This window comes from Siniperca chuatsi, linkage group LG15 (assembly GCF_020085105.1).
Source record: "Siniperca chuatsi isolate FFG_IHB_CAS linkage group LG15, ASM2008510v1, whole genome shotgun sequence".
In the NCBI taxonomy this organism is placed as follows: domain Eukaryota; kingdom Metazoa; phylum Chordata; class Actinopteri; order Centrarchiformes; family Sinipercidae; genus Siniperca; species Siniperca chuatsi.
In genome coordinates, this window is record NC_058056.1 from 24,040,735 (window position 1) to 24,063,732 (window position 22,998).

The 22,998-nt window shown below is 38.3% G+C and overlaps 1 protein-coding gene across 12 annotated transcripts in view; it reads left to right on the plus strand.

Moving 5' to 3' along the window:
* Window positions 1-22,998, plus strand: part of dctn1b (dynactin 1b) — a 51,523-nt gene that overhangs the window by 14,585 nt on the left and 13,940 nt on the right. For 5 of the 12 annotated variants that reach the window (XM_044166848.1, XM_044166841.1, XM_044166849.1 and 2 more), the window contains exons 4-14: window positions 1,379-1,410; window positions 4,205-4,249; window positions 10,949-10,966; window positions 13,886-13,906; window positions 15,433-15,609; window positions 18,802-18,825; window positions 19,423-19,620; window positions 20,797-21,001; window positions 21,844-21,922; window positions 22,120-22,279; window positions 22,559-22,663. In XM_044166848.1, coding sequence (XP_044022783.1) covers window positions 1,379-1,410; window positions 4,205-4,249; window positions 10,949-10,966; window positions 13,886-13,906; window positions 15,433-15,609; window positions 18,802-18,825; window positions 19,423-19,620; window positions 20,797-21,001; window positions 21,844-21,922; window positions 22,120-22,279; window positions 22,559-22,663 — 1,064 coding nt within the window. The remainder of the gene's footprint in view (window positions 1-1,378; window positions 1,411-4,204; window positions 4,250-10,948; window positions 10,967-13,885; window positions 13,907-15,432; window positions 15,610-18,801; window positions 18,826-19,422; window positions 19,621-20,796; window positions 21,002-21,843; window positions 21,923-22,119; window positions 22,280-22,558; window positions 22,664-22,998) is intronic. The other 7 variants (XM_044166845.1, XM_044166852.1, XM_044166846.1 and 4 more) reach the window with 6 other exon arrangements.

Genomic DNA, 22,998 nt, shown 5'->3' on the forward strand with positions numbered 1-22,998 from the left:
TTTACAGTTGAAGAAATGTAGTTGATGCTCGTCTCCAGAGCAACTTAGGATGGCATAGTAAGCTAAAGCCCTTTTCAGACATGGATTATGTACAAATGCTGACTTCATCTATCAGTTAAAGTGATGGCCTTTTGTCATTCAGACATAGATGGCTTTTACGTTAATGTTCCTTACAGCTTCATTCAGACATGACATGACATTTATGCAAAGAGCCACAATGCTCACGCGATATTTGGCACCTGGTGCACGTGAGGGAGCAGAAATAAAAATATTATAATAGCGAGGATGAACACTGTTTTCTCACAGGCTGCAATCCTAATGTTTTTTAAAACTTATTTTGCTTGTAGAAGCCTAAATTAAAGACCATCATGAATACGAGTGATGCTTTCCACTTTTCACACTAATCCACTGATGCATTCTTGCACCAGTTTCATCATTTAAGTTATTAGAGAGCAAATTCCAACATGCACAAGCATTGAATGGCAGGACGATAAGTTGCAACTCTATTTCTACTCTATCTTCTATTAGCTCACATGCTGTATGTAAAATGTCATGCTCGATATTCATTTATTCATCTGTAGTTGGCATGAATAAAAATTGAAAATATAGAGAGGGAGTGCTGGTCTGAGGTTTTTTTAAATAACTTCTTCTGTTCCTGTCGAGAAATATAGTTTGTTTAGACTGATCTGATAAAAGAAGAATCTCCTCAACAACTTAGATCTTTCACAGTGTTTCCTGGTTAATTAAACAAATTTGATTTTTTTTTTGTGCATAAGAGATGAAGATAATAGATTTATTACAGTGATCTTTATAAAATGGTACAAGATTCAGATTTCTCTTTCTCTCTGCATGTTTAACCTTTTGCCGCCGCAGTCTTTATATTAATCTGACAGCATTCAATTCAGACGTGTTGAAAATGATACAGAAATGTTAGTCTGACCTGATAAGATTGTTGTCGTGAGTTTTATGTAAAAGTGACCTTGGTGCTTATTCAGACATGAGACCAACATGTTAAATTGCCATCAGATTAACGTAAATGGGTGCATGTCTGAAAGGGGCTGTGTATACTGAAATCACCAACATACAAGTAACAGTTACTTTCCTCCGGGATCATCTGAAGGGAGAAAATGGACACAGAGAGATTAATTTAAGACAGGTGTTTCAGCAGGACAGTTGACGCAGTTTTCCACAGCTGACCGTGTCTCTAACAGTCCTTTATCAGTGTTGACCATCTGGTTAAAAGACAATAAATCATGTTGACTTGCATCAGGATCTTTGTGGGACTTTATACCTTGTGAAATGTGATAAACATTGATGATAACAGGAAAGTCCTCTTCTCACTTTCTTTGTTTCTTTTGTTTTTTTTTAATCTCCTCAGAGATCCTGGAGACGCCCAAGTCCACTAAACTGGTGAGTCAGATAGCGCTGCACTGTGACGCAAAGTTCCCCTGCAGGAAATCAGCAGCAGATATTGCAGCGCACACCTGGACCTTTTATACACACACACACACACACACACACACACACACACACACACACACACACACACACACACACACAGACACATAAACTCTATGTCATCTAAGGTAAATCCTGTATGTTCCTGTTGACTGTTGGAGGAAAGAATGACCTGCTCTGTTGTTTTATCCTGGTTCTTTTGTTGTTAGTAACTGTGTGAGAAGATGCTTGGTAGCTCTTCAATGAGTATATTGACATTTATTTTTAGCATTTTTATGATAAAGTGCTTTTCTTTTGCTCAATAGCATGTTATAATTCAGCCTAAAAGAGAGCTAGTGAAAATCTCTCAGTGCATTAAATGTACAGTAGTTTTTCTCTGTGACACACTGACAATATGCAACTAAGAAGTAGTAATTTACAGTACAAAGGAGTAATATACATATATAAATAAATATTACAAATGATGAATGCAATTAATTCTTCTTTTATACATGCCTGTAAAAGGATGCAGAAGAATCTGGAAGAATCTTTGTTCATGATTACACATTGTCGTCCTCCATAATTAAAATACAGATTTCAAATTTATGGAAACAGTTTATAAAGATAAATATTTTTTTCTTTTAAATAATCCCTGAAATTGTGCGCTTACCAAATAAGACAAACTGTGTTAAACCAAATCAGATCTTCTTAAATCCAGAGCTGAAAGCTGTTTTCATATCTGACCAGTAGGGGGTGATGTTTACTTAAAAACACTAGTTGGGTACTGTGATACATCAACAGATTATTTATTATTAAGTGAAACAAATAGAAGAGCTCCCCTGAGATCAGTATAACCTTTTTAAATTAAAATAATATAGGAAGCCTTTATTATTGCTCTATGGATCTGGTTCCACAAGTGAATTCTTTTATGGACAAAGATTTCAAAAATATAATTCCCAAGAATTAGATTTAGCAGTTTTGCTGTTGTGCTCACAGGTCGAACAGGTGTACAGTCAAAGCATGGGATGAAAACAACCCATCCTGTTGCACCGTAACAGCTGAAAAATTCTCAACTCTTGAAAATTGAAAGCTACATTTTAAATGTTTCAATTAACTTTAGATTTTAGATTTCAGAGATTCAGCTGACGGCACTTTCCAAATCAGTTTGCAGTATATTAAACAGTGAAATATGCTGTTAGATTAACAGCATCGCATGAGTCAGAGCCATAATGTCCGGAAAATAGATGATACCAGTGATAACAGAAGTCTTAAAGAATCACATAAGAGTAGTTACTTGATACTAATAATACATTACACCAATTACCAAAGTTATATTCAGGGGTATGAATGTAAATAGTTTTTTAGATTTGTGTCACTATTAGAGGAAATCTTAGAAGAAATTTTATGCTGAGTCACAGCAGCCATGATTTTTCTTCTGAGGCCTGAAATATCCTGGTGACCTTGAGTTTGATTCAACCCTGAACTGCACCATGTTTAACAAAAGATGTGCATTTTATAATCAAAGCAAAGTGAGTTTTTGCAGGATAGAGGACCAAAAGTAAACCTGGAGGATGCTTCTTTGGATTTTACATGCTGATTAAATGCTCACCTACAACAGACAACAGATATTTTCCGGCTCCAAACACTATAATTTATTCACTTTTTATGAACAATTTTTCTGACCTAAATTTTATGCGTTAGAAATACAAAATGTGGAGTTTAACAGCCAGACTTGAATTCTCCTTAGATTTTAATATACTGTAATCCCAAATGGTTGATAATTTGCAAGTGTTACTTTTCAACTTTATTTTCAATGCTTTCCTGACTCAAATCTCAGTCAAAATTTTTTATTCTGCCTTCCTGAAACTTATCACATCCAATCAGGTCTTATTGGATTCAGGTTTAAATGTCAACACCTTCATAATGTTACAACTGACATTTGCTAGATGTTTCACAGAACCATCAGTTAATTTTTTTTAACCCAGAGGTAGTGACGTGTAGTATTTTGTTCCATTTTTTAACGCGGTAAAAGTCTCATTGAGTCTCATTTATCAAGAGAAACACAGAGAAAGAGAGAGAGACACCCGGCCAAAAGGACAAGGTCATGTTTAAAAACAGAGATATTAAAATTACAATATGTTTTATTTGCCAAATCAGATCTGTGCAGCTGCATTAAATAACAGTAATTAACCTGCATTATCTTCTCTCCTCATCAAATGTGTCATTGTACACAAGGGCTCAATATGTTTTATTATAAGAGCTCTTGGTTCCCATTTTTATTTCACAGTTTGTCCTGTAAAAAAAACACAAAAGTAGTCGCTGTGTGAAAAACCAATTGGACAAATATTTTTATTTCACTGAGCTAAACACACTAAATGTGTTGAAAACAATCTATGCAATAAATGCATAAGAATGTGAGTCATATCATACATTCTTGATTAATCACTGTACAGAGAGAAAGTCATGTTTGACACATTTTTAATGGGATTTTTTTATGTGCAGTTCGTGTGCAGTTCGTGTGAAAATGAACTGAATGAAGACGTGTGTGTGTGTGTATCTGTGTGTGAAAGAGAAGTGTGTGAAGGTGTGTTTGCGAAAATATGTGTACTCTATATTTGATGCACCAACGAAGAGCACCGACTCACTACAGTCCCCGTCACCCCCAGCATGCCTCTGACAAACTCTTGACCTTTAACCTTCACCCTCCCTCCCTTCCTTCCCTCCTCTCCTTCCTCACTTCCTTCCCTTCTTTCCTTCGACCACGCAGCGAGGATTGAAGCCCAAAAAGGTGGTGCATGTTTCTCTAACCTCGGTACAGTGGTAATGTTATGATGATGACTGTAGTAACCGTGGTGACTGTGACTCTGACTGGCCTCGCTGCTGCATGGCAACAGGGCCTCATCCCTCATTTACCCATGATTCCTCTCAGCTCACCACACCGCCATCTGTGATCTTGTTACCGAACTGCTCTGTGTTTATGCGGGAGTGAGTGGAAGCTAGTGAAAAGGGCAAGAGGTGGCACCTGTGTCACGCCCACTTCCTGTCACCTGACACCTGTCACCCCACCGTGCTGTCTGCTCTGGTCTGTGTGCATCGGTTCAGCTCTGTGGCACATGGTGTGTGTGGTTTGTTGCATCTGTGTTTGTCTGCTTTTTGTGCATTTTAAAGCATGTTGAAGTCACAGTGAAATTCAATTAAATTTTATTTATATAACGCCAGTTCATAACAGAAGTTATCTCATTGCACTTTTCCTATAGAGCAGATCATTGCCAGGAATATACTTTTAATATATTATCCTATTATTATTATTATTATTATTATTATTATTATTATCCTTTTATTTATTTTATTATCAAAGTCCCAAGAACCTCTAGGAAAACTGTTGTTTTAGTGGTTATTTCTTGGTGTATCAGTAGAAGAAAACACAAGTTCCATCCAATCATCAGGTTTTGAGAGAATCAGTCAGGTGCTCTTATAATATTCAGCGCTAAGCTCTAGAGAACATTTAACTTTAACTTTTAGTGTCTGTGAAGGCACGATGAGTTTCTGAGGGGACTTTCGGAGGTTTTGGGAGATTTTATTAATAGGCCAGAAACTACAGCTGAAGGCACTTCATTTTTTAGACTTGTTGGTTGCCACTTACCACCGGTTGCTGCTGCGATGCCACATCTGTAAAAGTAAAATGATGCACTGGTGTAATAGCGGTCTTAGACGCATGTGAAATCAACCAGGCTGCTTTGGGGCTGAATGATTAGTCATTTAAGATCAGAAATTTAATCGTCATCAATTTTGACAAGCAATTGATTGCTTAGGCTAAGCAAAAATGCAAAACATTCCCTATTTCCTGCCTCTTAACGTGAGGATTTGCTACTTTTCTCTGTTTAATATCATAGTAAGTTGAATATCTTTGGTTTTTGGTTTGGAGTTAAGACGTCACCTTTTTGTTTTATTTATAGACTAAAAGATCAATCAGTTAATCGTAAAAATCAACAGATTCATTGATGATAAAAACAATTGTTATCTGCAGCCCAAGTTTGGGGCCTTTGTCCCATCATATCCCTCTTTCTCTCTACTGTCTACTGTCAGTAAGGCTCAGCATTTTTATTTTGTATTAAAAATTAAAACTAAGAATGTATCTTTGGTTATTTTAGCTGTTAAAAAACTGTTGAAATTTTGATTTTAGAAAAATTATTGTACAAAACCGTTTCGGTTGATAGGGACATAAAATGGATAAACACAGTTTAAACCTTTCTGCTCTATCTGGGTACTTTTTCATGAATTTTGGTAAAAGATGAGAAGTTTTAACTATCAAAGAAGAACATAAAGAATTAACGGATCTGGCAACATAGTAGAGCAGTGGAGTTTGGGGTGTTTACCCCATAAATCCTTGTTTTTTTTTTATTTTTGTCCCTGAGAGTTTATTCATTTTGGAGAATCTCATATTTCTGACAGAATATGAGCCAATTTTTCAGTCTTTTTGAATTATTTTTCTTCTTTGCTGGGGTCCACCTCACTTGCGATCAGCCCCCAACAAGTATTTTAAGTCCAGTCACAATATCTTGTTTCAGCTGAACATACATCGAACAAGACACCATAAAGATATAATGACACAATATGATATAATATATTGTGACTTTAACATTTTATGTTGTGCCACCCGGGGATTCATCACAAGGCTCATGCTGACAGTCCAGTGCTCTTTAACAATCATCCTCGGCTGAGTCATACATGCAGACGTTCCTCTGCTGCGCTGTCTTGAAAATGTCAGACTGTGACCGAGGTGAAATCAGCCGCCCTCCCGCCTGCAGAGAACAGACCTGCAGAGAATGGTTTTCCTGTCAGCTCGGTTCTATTTTATCGTCTCCTGCTCTGCTATTCCTCCTCAGCAGACTGACTTTCAACATCAGGAGCTCAGTTTAGTCTTAGGAGTCCAGATCTAACTGAGGGATGTTGGGTATTAAATGTCAGAGTTTCAGAACATGCAGGAAAATAGTTCACCCCAAAGTGAAAACTAAGTCGATACCTACTTGTCCTCCAGCTGAAGGTCGTAGGACCAAAAAAAACAACAATTCAGTATCCAGTCTTTAAGTTTAGCCTCTAAAGAACAGGGACATGCCGTCTGTTTCTATGGAGGCACAAGGTTTTCATAAATATAGATAAATAAATAGAATAAAATGTGTAAAAGAACCAATACTTAACTCATTACTATGAAATGTTAGCATTCTTATTTTCATAGTAATTAGAGTTTTATTGGAAATCATTTTGTTGCCATTATAGAGAATCACAATGTCACTTTTTATGACAGTGGAGTTGTCGTCAATAACACTTCATAATAATGACTTTGGGGCTCCAAACAACATACAATGAATCATACTTAAAGCCAAATGAATACTGTGGGACCTCATTATCACTTCTATTTAACTCTGTTCCCTAAAGATTTAATTAACTTATGTTCCTGTTTAAATGTGTGTTTGAACATTTTTAAATATCTGGCAGTCCGTTTAATTTGTTTGCCAAATCCTCAACTAGCGTCACAATCGGCAGCAGTTTGTTTTGTTTTGATTTGCAAGTAGCCACAGACGTGTTTACTACATGTAGACTCAGTGGACAGATCCAGAAAACCAAGGGCTTACAGCAGGTTTGGTTTCAGAAGTGAGGACACACAACAAAGTTAGAGGTTCTTCAACCAGTAATACATAAATAAAAATCTAACTAGCAAATAACAGTTTATGATGAAGTTGGTTATTGTGCTTTTTATAATAATATCTCTATAACATTGCTACAAAGGGCACAGGGCTTTATTATTCTGTCTTTGATTGATGTTCAATTTCAGTGAGTTTTTAGGAGAATATTAAAGGAATATTTAGATATTTTTGGAAGCACGCTTATTCGCTTTCTTGCCGAGAGTTAGATGAGAAGATTTAATCCTCTCTCGTGTCTCATGAAACAGCTAGCCTGGCTTTGTCCAAAGTTAACAAAATCCACCTACGTGCACCTCACTAATCAACACCTTACATCTTGTTTGTTTAACCAAGAAGTAGTCCAGCACATAACCCCCAGTAAAACACTGAATTATTGTTTTTTACACAGAACTGAGAGTGGTACTGATCTTCTTATCTAACTCTCAGCAATTCCAAAAATGTCATACTATTCCTTTAACAGTAAATAAAAACCTGTTTGTTTGTTTTTTTACCTGAAGACCATGCACAGGAAGAGTCAGTGCCTTTCCTCAGCCTTTCTTTCAGACTGCATATCCCCTAAACCTCAGGACTACCTTTATAACGCCTGAGAGGGGAAACCCAGTACGAAAAATGTCTCTCTACAGACTTTAATTGAAGGTGACTCAGCTGAGCATACAGTATCAACATTTTTCTCAACTTTTCTCAACTGGATTGTGGTGAATGGACAGTAAGAGGACACTGTTTATGGAGATTTTAGTGAATAAATCACTAACTGAAACTTGAAAAATGGGACAGGCAGACAGAGAGGATGATGGGATTTCTAAAAAGTTAAATTATCTGGTCAAATCCTCAGCTGCTTTTTGTGCTGCAAAGTATTAATTAAGCTATAAATATGATGACATTGTATGCTTTCTTGACAAAAATAAGATTTTAAAAAGTGAGGGGGACACGTCCTCCTCGTCCCCAGTGGAAATTACTTATATTTGCTTGTACTGCTGTCCTGTGTGATAAACTTCTTCAGTCTGACACCAGAGTACCTTGAGTATCACGTCTTTCTCAAGGTTCTTCAAGTATGTGAAGTAACAGTCATCGTTTTTGCCCAGGCAGTACAAGCCGAGCGTGTTGGGTTCTGCTTCCTGGGCAGTAATTTTATCCCCTTTTGTCCTGCTGGAGGCTGCAGAGTAGCGACCTTGGAGGCAGCGATCCTCGTTGTTTGTGCTGGGAAAGCAGGAACTTGATACATTTCCACCCATCCCATCATCCTCTCTGTCTGACTTTCTGTCTGGATTTCCTCTCAGAGCAGCACTCAGTCTGTGCGCTGGTGGAGAGAAAGTGAAGGGATTACAGAGAAAGATGTTTAATATTTCAACAGGACAGATTTCCCTCAGCTGCTCTGTAATGGATACACATAAACAGTTTTTCTTTCTGCTTCAGCAGCCCGGACTCTGAAGTTCTGACTCTGTTTTTCTCGTAATAAACACTTTTCTTCTATATTAAATTCCTTAATACTCACTATTATATAATCTTACAAAGAAACGCTACACAGCCTGTATTTACTATAACCTAAGCCTCAGTAAGTTTCATCTCAAATTACTTCTGCCCATTCTCATGCCCACAATGTGAAAGTATTTCAGGTTTAAAGCTCACAGCTACTCAGAGTATTCCCGTTGAATTAATCCTCTTACATCCCTCTCTCTTCCTGCTGAGCTGTTGGTGCAGAGAAGGAGATTAGTGGAGCTGAGGAAGATATTACGATAGTTACTCAAACGGCTCTGGGCTGTTTAGGAAGGAATTGTCCTATTAAATCACTTTTTTACACTAAAAACTCCTTTTTCTACAATCAGTGTTACCGCTAAAGCTCAAGACTGATGTTTTGTTCAAGTCTTAATTCTGGCTGTTATGATCCTGGACGTATTAACCCATACTGCAAGACTTCATTCTCCTTGTGTTCTCCTCTATTAGAACAAGTAACCAGTATAGAACAAATATAAATATTGGGTATGGGCAATCTGAGGGTATTTACTGTGAGACAATAGAAATTTTGTCACCCATCAGAGATTTTTCAGTAACATTTATATCCGTGGTAGCCTAGTTCCAGACCTTTGAATTGCTGCCCACTTGCAGATTTTTTCAGTGATTCCAGTTGTATAATATATGAATAATAAAGTAAAATGAAAGGGCAATTCAGTGTGATTAACAGGTTAATACCGTGATAGTGATCTCTTAAATGGTTTTATTAGGCCATTGTGGGCAATTTTGCAAATCCACAAGCACTGTTTCATGGCAATATTGGATTTAAAGGGGCTTCAAGACTACAATTTTTGAGGCTGAAAGACGTGGGCATTAACCAGGCAATGATGGTCTAATGAAAGACGCTGTTGAGTTGCATTATGGGAAATGTAGGATCTCGTTTTTTGGTGGGCTTGACCTATACTTGAGACTAAAGTCGGGATATCTTGGCCTTTGCTACTTAGATTTCAACGATTTGGTCTTTCTCCTGTAAGTCTCCCAACTTTATGGAAGTGCAATATGAAATTGCAGGAGTGCCCCTTTAAATGGTCAGTGTGATGAAGTACCTTGATTTGTCAGGTATTTAATTCACTGGACCTTCCCATCCAGTTATGATATTCATAAACTTTCTGGATACTTTATTATGATATATATCGATACCATGGTAAAAGATTTTATCCATATTGCTCACCCTTAATGACTATATGAATGAGTACACATCAACTGCATTAAATAATGTATGAAATGACTTAATGTGAAGAATTAAATCAAATTTAATATGAAAATAATGTTAATATTTTTTAAGAAAGACTTGGCCAGGAGGGCAGCATTAACCAGGTAAGATGCATTAACAGGTATGACTTTCGAAAGCTATCAAAATTGGGTAAAAACAATACATTTAGAAGCAAACAAAAATGAATTTCAAATGGATTTGAATTCACTAAAATGAATCACCTCTGTCCCTCTGTGCATTGTTCCAGGAGGAAGGGGCAGCAAATTTAAAATCAAATAACATTGTAAAAAGGTACAACTTAAATGTCTTTAATTTGTAATACAGACCAGCTGTAGGTTTCCTCATTGTTTTTGTCTCATTTTAATGAGCCCATAGGAGGGTTGCTAGGAGACAAGAGAGGCTTGCATCTGCGTTGCTGCTCATTTTCCCCTCTCACCTCCGTTTATAGCCCCGCCCTCGTCTGTCTCACATCCTCTCCTCTGTGGTAGAGGTGGTGGTGAGCAGCAGCGAGCATTGGGGAGGGAGGGAGGAGGGTGCACAGTGATGTAATGCGGGAGCAGGGCATTGGCTGGGCTGACAAATCACAATAAGCAGAGCGAGAAAGGGGGGATATGAGACAGAGGGGAGGGGAGGAAGGAGGGAGGAGAGGAAGGTTAGGGGAGGCGAGGCGTCTCCTGTGAACAGTAGCAGGTCGGAGGCTCGCGGCAGCAAGATGTCAGAGTCGTAATCGGAGCAGAAAGGAAAGGGAGGCACTGACCGAGGGCTCCGGCAAATGGATTATGAGAGAAGCCGAGAAGGAGGACATAAAGGAGGACGATAGTGGGAGGAAGGGACGGACGGAGGCAGGGAGAGGGAGCCTGGGAAAAAATCGCTGCAGCCATTTGCACCACTGCAGCTTCCCGGCCTGAGTGGCTGCCTGTCTGACTGTTTGTTCGGCTTCAGCTGTCTGTCTGTCCTAAACCTGGGCTCCGTGGACCGAGCATCTTTACCTGTTTTATCACCTTTCTGTGTGTGTGTGTGTGTGTGTGTGTGTATTTCTTGGTGACTGTGTTGTTTGTCTTCTTCTCTCGCAAATATGATGAGACAGACTCCAGCACCCCGGAAGGTACAAAACTCCATATGATCGTCCTTTTCTGTTGGGATGTTGTTGTTGTTGTCACCATCCATTTGTTTTGTTGTTGGCAGAGCTGCTGTAAAGGTCATGCTTGGAAGTTTCAGTTATTCCTCATTTCGTTTTGGTGGGAATTGCCCTTTTGTTTTTCGCTCAAGTGATAATTGATATTCCCAGTGTGGAAGTACAGTATAAGTGTACCTGCAGCTTGGTTGTGCTCTTTTTCTCTGTTTATTTTTCCCTCAGTATTGATTTTTGCTAACTCACAGTGCCTTTTTTGCAGAATGTCATGATATATGTGTGCTGTAGCTTTTTTATTTTTATTTGGCCTCAGCATGCTGAAGTCATGCCTTCCACAGCGTTTTACGAGGTCAATGATTTTTGTCCATCAGGGGAGAATCAAATGATTTCACTCTTGGTTGCAGATGTAGCAAACAGGCTGATGTGATTTCAGTACAGCCTGTTCTTGTATCTACAGCACGACACTATGGCTTAAGAGTGCTGTCAGCTCTGATTTGGTACAGCTGTTAGCTCGGGCTAATTTCTGCTGAATGGTCCAGCTCTAATCCAATAAAGAACGGTAACTTAGCCAAAGCGATGGCCGTGCCCAAGCTGAAGCAGAGAGTCAGTGTGCAAAGGAGGAGGTAAAGTGAAAGGTAGAAGAGAAGAGAAAGAGAAGTGAAGGACTTCAGATCATTTTGCATGAATGTAGAAAGGATAGAAGTGTCTGCACAGAACTGGGTTAGTTGTGTTTTGTTAACTAAGAAACCAGACTTGTATCTAGTTTGTAGTGAAGGCCTATGTACTGTACAAGACTCACCTCAGTATCAAAGTATAACAACATTTACTCAGTCTCACCTCAATGTCCATTTGGTAGCTGTTATGGCTATCTGCAGATTGAGTTTGCTCAAAAAAATATTTGATTATTGATATTTAAGCAACGCTCTATTTTACGAGTCCATAAATTCCTCACAGTTTCCTGATAATGTCCGAGTAAGTTTCCTGGAGAGAACCATGTAATTTGGCACTAATCATAAGTAAAACAGAAACAGTGTTCAGCTGGTGCACTTACTATAAATTACAATTAACTGCTAAACTATCATAATCTAGAGTCTTTTACTGAACAAAATGTACAATTTGTCTAGAGGAAAACAAACAATTGAACATATACTGTATGAAGAACAACGTTTCCAATAATAAATGAATGTTGAATAAATATTTACTTGGGTTTAAAGGCAGCACCTCTTTTAGACCTTTGCCTCTGATTTCCTATAATTAATACCAAATTACAGTAGTTGTTTCCAGGAAACTTTCTTGGAAATAATTAAGACATTATTAGGATATGAAGTAAAATAAAGTATTACCAATATTTATTAATAATCAAACAAAATAGTGATAATTTGAACATCTACAGTACAAATTCATGACAACTGAGCAAAATTTCTAGAGCTGCAATGATTAGTTGGATAATCGATTAGTCGATCGAAAAAAAATTAATCTGCAACTTTTTTGATACTTGATGAATCGTTTCAGTAATTTTTCAAGTAAAAATGTGCAGATTCCAGCTTGACATATGTGAGGACTTTTTTGCTTTTCTCAGTTTTTATCAGAGTAAATTGAATATCTTTGGCTTTTGGACTGTTGGTCCAAACAAAACAAGACATTTGAAGAAGTTACCTTGGACTAATCGGCAGATAAATCGATAATGAAAATAATCATTAGTTGCAGCCCCAATATCACCGAAAGCTCCAGAACAGCTACTAAATGGATCGTGAGATGAGATCGTTCTGTCAAGTGCTTTTTCCAAGGTCAAGAATGAACTTTGAAAATGCGAATTCAAATGAATTTTCATCACATTTAATAAAAGACTAACCGAAATATTTTTTGCTGCCCCCTTTACCTTGTGCTAGATTTTATGTCTGATCTGTACAGAAAATAATATTTTTTTAATTATGAATTTGGAGAAATTTAAATTGTAATTTGGAGAAATTACACATTATACCGTGGAATTATTGTCCATGTTGAAGTCAGTACAATTGGAATAAGCCTAAAGGTTGTGAAAAATATCTTAGCTTGCAGAGAAGCTATGTCATCTTTGAATATGAGTTAACTCAAAAATAAAGATGCAGATATTTACTTGAGAACAAAATACAGTATAATATTGATCTTCTCAGAATAATTGTGGCATTGTCTCCACTTTTTAAAGGATGCTCTTTGTTGTCCTTTATGGCAAATCCCTCCTCCTCCAAGCAGTTTCATTCAAAGTTAAAATAATGTAACCCAGGTCTGCTGGACAGACTCTAGAAATGAGATAAGTGTGAATATCTCTCAGCACACTTCACTTCACTGAAAATCCACTCATCCAGCCGGCTGTGTAGCATGTCTGAAACACGCGATGTAGCAGGATAACAAGCTATTATCCCAGCGCTGTCTACAGTATGAGCGCAGTACAACAGAATTGGGTTCCCTCTCTCCCGTCCCCTGAGACACAATGCAGCCATTTAGGTCACAGCGGCTGTACCAGTCTCGGTGTCCATGTTGTTACTGAGGTTTTTGGTCACGTGGGTGGAAGAGATGAGGCCCTGGAGACCAGCTAGGACAAGAGAGATCAGAGAGGAAAACAACAGAGTAGAGATCTGTAGGGATGTTACATGATAATGGATTCATTGTGGTACTTTTCAGAGCGAAAAAAGAAAAACTTTTATTGGTTTATTGTCGTTAAAGTAGCAGGGTTCCAGGTCATATCAGTTTCATCCATCCATTTTGTCCTTTTGTCTGTGATTGCCAGATTAATATGAACTTTGAGCCTTGAAATACTAACTCTGGCTGTTTGTTTCCTTCCCTCCCCTCCTCTGCTGCCCTTTGACCTTTTCCACTTCCTCTCCTCCTTTTTCTTCTCCGTCTGCTCCTCAGACCACGGCCAGAAGGCCCAAGGTGAGCCCAATCTTCAAAGTCTTCAGGGCTTCCCATTTCTATCAGTTTGAATTATTTATGTGTGATTGTTGTTTTACTTCATGCAGCAGTTTGTGTGTGTTTGTGTGAGTGTTGCCAAATCAGTAGTGACAATCCATTTTGCTTTCCTTGAAGGAATTACAATTTTGATTAATAGCACCAAAATGTTTCTACTTAGTATGACACATTGCTGTTTTTTTTTGTTTTGTTTTTTTGTCCATTTGGACTTTTTCACATTGATATTTACAGCACAAATACTGCCTCCTTTCTCCATCACTACTCTAGCATTCATGTTTGTTTTGTTTTCTCGATTTCTGTTGCTTTGTTTAGTTTTGTCCATTTTTGTTGTTTTAATTAGCTCCAGAACAGTTTCAGCATATTAATTGCTTTGTTTGCATTCTAATTTTGGTTTTATATATTCTTTCATTTTGAGCATTTGTCTGTTGCGGTTTTGTATTTGCGTCCTAAATCAGGTCTGTGGCCATCATGGAGGTCCACGGAAGAATTGGCAGTTTGCAAATACAAAATTAGACATACCTAAAAAAAAAATGTAACAAATGGTTGCAATGTGGGTGGGTTTAGGTCTGTTTGGTAATTATATAAATGAAAGTGAATCGTTTGATAGTGAAAATTTGTGAATCTTTAAATTTGTTAATCTGTGAATGAAGTTGTGAGCTGCTCTAGTACAGACCAGTTGTAGCATGAGAGGCAACAACTTAATTAACCTGAAAAAGCAGCCGGTTAGCTTGGAAACTAGCGAGTAATCAAGGAAAGTAAATGATGTGAGTTAGCATGCAGCTGCTAGCTTCTACTAATGCTAGTTTGTATTAAGGTTATGTAGTCCAAAACAAGTGTTTTTATAATGAGTGCATTTATACAGACGTTAGTATCCTGGTTATGTGTTGCACATGTAAACATCATATCTGGATCCAGATTTCTGATCATTTCCTGCCATGTTTGCAAGTTCCATCAACTTAAGTTACATAGTCCTTAACCAGTAAAAGAAAAAATATGATGGTGAATAATGTAATAATGTTCAATCTGCAGACATTAAAAGAAAGTCTGACTTTGGTAATGCAGAACATACACTGTATTGTTGCCTTTATTTTTCATTACCTGATGGAGAAGCTAAATCCAGCAGAAGTCAGGCAGCTGGAAACTAAAAGGTGTTCATCCTCAACTATTGAGGTATTTAAATCTGTACAGAAATTAGTGAGATGTTGAGGAATCAAAACACACCTGCACACTGATGATCAGAAACCTGGATACTGTTATAATCATGTATACAGAGAAACAAACAGGTTTCTTTATCTTCATTGTAAACGTCATATCCTCAAAACCAGGATACTGTGTGCTTGTAAACATACTCAGCGAGGGACCTCCATTATGGCCGCTATTACATCACCAGACAGCCATTTATACCCAGCGGGATCTTTTAATTTTTTTAATCTAGATTTCCTATGGGTCTGTGTTTTTGTAAACATTATTTTTCCCCTTGGTTTCTTCAGCAGCCCAGCCGACCTGCAGGCACCGGTGGGAAGGGGGCTGCGTCCGGCTCGGCCTCGGCCTCTGCTGGGGAGATGAGCAGCAGCGAGCCCAGCACGCCGGCCCAGACCCCTCTGGCCGCTCCGGTCATCCCCACCCTCCACTCCCCTGGAAACCCTCCAGCCCCCGTCCCCAGCAAGGTCAGTACCAGCTTAAAACATCATCTGATGTTTCACAATCAGCATGAAAATGGAAACGCTGCTTGCCAATGAATTAAGAACAAGTTGCATCCATCAGATACTGAGAAAATACTGGAAGTCTCTGTTCTTTATGCAGTACTTGCTTACAGAGAGATTTTATTGGTTTTACATATAGGGAACAGGTGACTAATGCCAGCTTAGGATATATTTTGCTCTATAAAAACCAATAATTACACGTCTGTAATCAGGAATAAGATGGATGACAGGTGACACTGCGGATTTGTAACACAGTGCCACAACGTGCCAACAAGATCAAAGACATCTTAGGACTTAACTATAGAAACCATAGTAGCAAAAGTGTGGGAGTTAAATCAGATGTGACATTTCTTTGCTCTCCCCTAAATATACAGCTTTTTTGACACAGTTGTCAGTTTATATTGGTGTCAACAACAGTGGAAAAAAAATCTGAAATGAGCCGGAGGCCTTAACTGGTGCCTTACAAAACATCAAGGAAATTTCAGTCTAATAAAATTGAAACTAAATATTTGGTTTTAATTCATAATGTAGCACCAATCTTTTAGTTATATATAATCCATCCATCCACAAATTTTCTAAACAGCTTATGCCCTCCATGGTCACAGGTGGCTGGAGCGTATCCCAGCATGCTCTGGGTAATGAGGCAAGGTAAATCCTCCACAGTGCTGATTTATTATTTAAATCATTATTTCTAATTTAAGAGTAACTGCACAGAGACGATTTGCTTGCACTGCCGAATAGTGGATAATACATGATCTTTCCACACACTGTGTTTCAGCTGGGAGTGGTCACAAATACAAGACCACAGCTGACATTCAACAAGACGTAGCGGAGATTCAGACAGAAAACAGCCCTGCATTAAAACAAGGCAGGGCTGTGTTGGTGGAGGTGTGTTGTTTGTAACGGTGAGACAGTTGCTTTGTCCCAAATTCATACTTCATTCTGATTCTAAGCAGGTTTCCAGTATGTTGTGTGTTCACACTAGAAGTGACAAGATAAAGTATACTCAAAGCAGACAGTATGCATAATAAATACACTTCATTTTTGAGTGTGCTGTTGATGGATATATATATATATATATATATATATATATATATATATATATATATAAGAAATGGAGGAGCTGCTCACAGCTGGGAAAAAATAAAATAAAATATGGGTGGCGGTGAAACTGCTCCAAAAAAAATCTTTAAAATGTGTCTTAAATCTTAGGAAAAACATGTTGATGTCTCTTTGTGAAGTTAAATTGTCAGTAGCTTTCCAAAGTTGCAGTTATCATTTCCTGTTAGTATAAAACAGTAAAGTATATTGATATTTTTGTATACTAACTGCTTAAACAATATACTATGACTATTAGTACAATATATAGTACATACTGTATAGTATTAGTACGTAGTATGGATTTGGGAACTGCTGGGAGTGGTCACAAGTACAACAGACCACACCTGAGGTTCAATAAGAATTATACCTTTCAATGTACAGAGGTTAGTTAGTTAGAGGTTAGAGGTTTGGTCGAGTGTGGAGCGCCTTCTTAATTCCTCCTTTTTAACTCTTCTGAAAGCAATCTTTAAAGGGACAGTTCACCCCAAAATCAAAAATATATATTTTTCCTCTTATCTGTAGTGCTATTTATCCATCTAGATTGTTTTGATGTCAGTTGCTGAGTTTTGGAGATATCGGCCGTAGATATGTCTGCATCTTTTTAATATAATGGAACTATATGGCACTTGGCTTGTGGTGCTCAAAGCCCTAAAGAAAATAAATTTGAAACACTCAATAGCAATGTCTTGGTTAAATGCATAACCTGTAGTGCTATTTATCCATTTAGATAGTTTTGGTGTGAGTTGCCGAGTTTTGGAGATATCAGCCAGAAATCATGACCCGGTTACTCAAGATAATCCACAGATTTGTTGTGAGCAGTTTCATGTAGGAACTATTTTCTTTCTACCGATAGTTCCTACACGATAACACAGAGATGCAAGGCTACAGTCGCAGCCGCTTCAAAAACGTAAAAACAGCTGGTGCGCCCCTGCTCCGTAGCTCTCTCACAGTCCAACAGTTAGCCTATTTATCAGCATAGTAAACGGCATTACGCTCACAAGAGAGATTCACATGGCTGCTCAGCAGGAAGTGGTAAAGTAAAAAGCATGCCTCTCGCTTGATTTGATTGGCTGCCTGGGCTAAGTTTGACATTGACGAGTTGTGCTGAAAAGTTGAGAATATTTTAACTTTTTAAACTTTTTTGCATCTAAAAACCGCTAGAAAAACGTGAAGCACAAGAGAGAGAGGAGCGCACGCCAGGCGCACCGTACCATAGGAAAACAGTGGTTTTGCTGGCAACGCGATTCGCATCTCTGTGTGATCGCCCCCTGAAACTGCTCACAACAAATCTGTGGATTATCTTGAGTAACCGGATCATTATTTCTGGCCAATATCTCCAAAACTCGGCAACTCACACCAAAAGAATCTAGATGGATAAATAGCACTACAGGTTATGCATTTAACCAAGGAGTTAATGTGAGTAAAATCATCTGGAGATTCAGGGATATACAGTGGGGTGTCATCTGCTTAGGTGTGAAAATGTATTTGTTGCATTGCACAACCTTAACCTTACATGAAAGAGAAGTTGGCCCAGGATTGAGCTCTGAGGGACACCACACTCAGTCTAAAACTAATATTTATATAAATAAATACTATCTTAACTTTATACATTTTGCATCTAATGTCATCAGTCTACAATAGTCTCCTACTTTTGAGTGTTTTGTGCAACACATTTAAAAAATTTCATTAACTGGAGACAAAAAGAAAAGTGTCTGCATTTCAGCTAATGACTTTTAGTTTGCTGCTTATCTAAGAATGAGACGAAGCAGTAATCACTGAAGTGATAAGCTCTGGAGCACACGGTCAATTAAGCATGATTAAGACTCAAATGTCCAAATGTTAGTCGATTTGAACCAATTGTGAACTCTTTGTTAATCACTAACCGGGGACAGGTAGAATCTCTTGTGTGTTATTTGAGCTGGCGATAGAGAGAAGCAACATGTACGTTCATTTGTAAATATCAGGTATTATCACTTTAACATTTTGTAAAAGTCAGCTGCCATTTGGTGTTTAATTTTAAGGCGGCCATAATTGATTCGTATTTTATCCCCTCAGGAGGACGTCACTATGGAAACACAGGTGCAGTCGTGTGGCGTGATGTGATGTTTTTGCACTTGATATTGAAGTGTTGTTTTTCTCTCACTAACATTTTAACAAGCTGTCAAAAGTGTGACTTCTAGTTTTTAATTGGTGTGTGAGGTGGCTCCGTCTTCTGTTCACAGGCTGGATTTCTGCAAAAAGAAAGGCACATTTATTGTAGGATTGAATTGAGATCTCCTGCTGTTAAGTTGTGTGTGATTAAGTGTGTCCTTCCTGAGGAGGCATGTTTGTGTCTTGACACGGACTTTCTCCTCTCCACAGGTGGAGTCACTGCATGGCAAGTGAAATTAAAGCTTTCTAACACATAAAAAGATGAAGGTGCTGTTACCTTAGAGTGAAAACTTTATACTTGGTCTTTTATTATTCACTGAGAAAAAACTTGAGGAATCATGAAAGTGAAACGATTAAAGAATTAAGCATCCTGCACCAGCAGCATGTGTTTAAACTAATTAAATCTCTCCATTTCCTCCCATCTGTCCTTATCACCAATCCTCCATTTTCAAATATCTGCTTCTCCATCCTCTCATCCTTTTGTTACCCTCCGACCTCTGTCTCCTCCATGTGTCCTGTGTCCAGGAGGAAGAGGCGCTGCGTGCTCAGGTGAAGGACCTGGAGGAGAAGCTGGAGACGCTGAAGATGAAGCGGACGGAGGACAAGGCCAAGCTGAAGGAGCTGGAGAAGCACAAGATCCAGCTGGAGCAGCTGCAGGAGTGGAAGACCAAGATGCAGGAGCAGCAGGCTGAGCTGCAGAAACAACTCAAAGAGGCCAAGAGGGTAAGGAGCAACAGACGAATGAGTAGATGGTGGAGAGGTTGCTTGATGAATGGGTGGGTGGATGATTGGATTGGAAGTACACGTTATCAGTGCATCTACAAAATGGCTGCAGAAACAACTCAGGTGTTCAAGTCAAGATGATAAAAATGAAGGGTATGAATAGGTGGATGGATGATGGACAAACAGTTTTTTAGTGTGAAAATTGAATAGTGAATAATAAGATTCATGGCTATGGGCAAAAAAATAAGTGTTTTGAATATAATGTAAAGATAACCTCTCCAAACTATGTATTAGGGCTCTGATGAAAATTGTTTTTAAAGACAGATGCTGATATTTTTATATTGGAGAAGCTGATATCTGAAACTGATCTCATCCTAAAAACGTATTTTTCCAATGAGTTTCTTATTATGAATGATTTGATCCTACATGAACACAAAATGTTCTGTGAAAGTTTTGGTTATTTTACATGAGGGATTTCAGTATTTGTGTTTTTGTCTTTGATTTACCTACTGGTTTGAATGTTGCCAGGGTACTGTCAATCAAATCTAATCAAACCACACCCACACGGTCCTGATGAAGCAGATTAGCTGAGTTTTGACTGTTAACGCTTCATGAAATATACCTAAGGATGTTTTCCCCCCAACTTTAACTTTGATTCTTGCTTATTTAGTCATGAATATCTAAAGTTATAGAGAAACATTTCAGACTAAAACCAAGTTTTCAGGGGCTTTAAGTGTAAACTTTGAATAGTGAAGAACAAAATATATGGTTTGGGGCAGAAATGAAAGACAATGTACTAAATGTAACATGGAGGTAACATAACTCCTCCTAACTATGTACAAAGGCTCAGCTAAAAAGACTTGATGGCAGATAATTTTTTTTTATTACTGATAATGATATCTGATAATTTGCAGTGCGGTTCATTTTCAAGTAATCATGTTTTTCATCCAAGAACAATACTCTTGTCAGGGTTTGTCTCACTAATATGAGACAAAAATAAAACATTTTGAGGATTATTAGCTAATAGTGCCTTTAAATGAATAATTAACTTAACACAAGTGAGTTATGAACTAAAAAAATAAAATGAATATAGAGAAAAAAATGTCCTTGAAGGCTTTAAAGACTGTATTAAGACTATATAGACAACTGTACATAACTGAGTTTTTCTGTGTGTAGGAGGCAAAAGAAGCCTTGGAGGCGAAGGAGCATTACATGGAGGAGATGTCGGACACAGCGGATGCGATCGAGATGGCCACACTGGATAAGGAGATGGCTGAGGAGAGAGCAGAGTCTCTGCAGCTGGAGGTCGACTCCCTCAAGGAGAAAGTGGACGAGCTCACCATGGACCTGGAGATCCTCAAGCACGAGATTGAGGAGAAAGGTACAGCTAAGACGCAGCGATGAAAACATGTTTTATTATAAACATATTTTTATTATAATTGGCTGATTCTTGTTTGCAATGCAAAGCAGATTTGCTCTTATTTTCTCTTGTATTGCTTTTATTTTATTTTAAAAGTTCACAATAGAGCAATGCAACAACTCAGTTCTATTATAACACATTCTTAACCCTGCATGTGGAAACTGACACGAGTTTTTATCCAAAAATAATTTATTACTACATGTTGATATTGCATCAGTCACCTCTTGCTGCAGGTAGCCTCTGAAAAACATTTTTATTAAAGAAACATAGGCTATTCTTTCTGCTTGAATACATAATTGTTTCAGTCTTTAAGGCCTAAAACAAGAAAATCCTTAACTACACTCACAGGAATTCTGAAATTTAAAACGTCAAGGTTGCATAAAATATGGATGAGTTATTCTGATGTGTTCAGTAGCACAGGAGCAGAAATGACAAATGTTGGCCTACAACGTGATTAGACTGTTGAAATGGTGCAGAGCCGTGACCATCAGTGAAGTATGTTGTTGGCTGATTTATTGACGCTTCCTACTTTTTCTTCATCCTTGAACTTTTTTTAACAACTGCAGCAAGTGGAGCTAACAGTGATCAGAGCCAAATCAAAAGGAACAGTCCCATTTGTTTAATTGAAACTTGCCATCGTCTCTTTTGGCAATAACATGCAGCAACACCAATTCTTCTTAAGTGTCATTTGGTGATATAAATTAAAGGATCTTGGTCTTTTTTAACCCCCTGCAGAAAAAAGGATGTATATTTCACCCACTGGATACTGTAGTGCTCATTTGTGTTTTTGGGGTTTCTGACAGGTTCGGATGGTGCTGCCTCCAGTTACCATGTCAAACAGCTGGAAGAGCAGAATGGCAGACTGAAGGAAGCACTGGTCAGGTAGGTGGGTTGACACGTCCTTAAATGGGCTCTTCACCCCGGAAGGAAAACCAGGAAAAGTCATGAATGCCACAAATTTTTTTGGTGTCATTTTGCTTTATTAAAGTTGACAATAAGAGAGGTTAGGAGAGAAGGGAAAGAAAATTCAACAAAGCTCTTGATCCAGATCTTAATGATCTATTTTTCCTGTGCGTCAGGATGCGTGACCTGTCGGCATCAGAGAAGCAGGAACATGTGAAGTTGCAGAAGCAGATGGAGAAGAAGAACGTGGAGCTGGACACTCTGAGGAGCCAGAAAGAAAAACTGCAGGAAGAGATGACGGTGGCAGAAAGGACCATCGACGAGCTCAAAGAGCAGGTCAGTGTTTTATGACGCAGGCTGAACTTCTGACTGGCTGAGCTGCTGCAGCTATGCAGTGACATAAATCAGTCTGCAGGCCACCAGCATCAGCCTCTTTACTCACTAGTGGCTTTTTTATTTATTTTTTTTAACATTCAGATGAGATATTTATTTTGAGTTTTTCCAAGAAACCTATTGTAATGTGAACTTTAAAGCTGATATTGGCAAGGTGATAGATGATTAAAATAAGACAAATAACAATGCTATTTCTGATGATGATGATGTGCTTTGCTTTAGGTGGATGCAGCCTTGGGGGCGGAGGAGATGGTGGAGATGCTGACAGAGAGGAACCTGGACCTGGAGGAGAAAGTCAGGGAACTGAGAGAGACTGTCACCGACCTGGTGAGTGAAAATCATGCGTTTAGTTCATTCTGTGTCTGTTGACAGCAACGACAAACAAATATGCATCTTATGAGATTAAGTTAACAAAAACACAAAGTTGATTCAGTTTATTTGCTTAAAGAATCTAAGACTAATAACTGGAGACTCGTGCATTTTCCTGCTCAGCCCCTTCGTGTGTATTAATAGGACTGAGGTCAGAGAAAATTCAAGTGCCACAGTGTGCTGACTCATTTCATTATTGATATGTGCTGCCCTCTGGTGTTTGTTATCACTGCAGTCATTGTTGAGTTATTATTTGAAGTCCACTTCTTTTATCCATTAACTTCGAATGACCC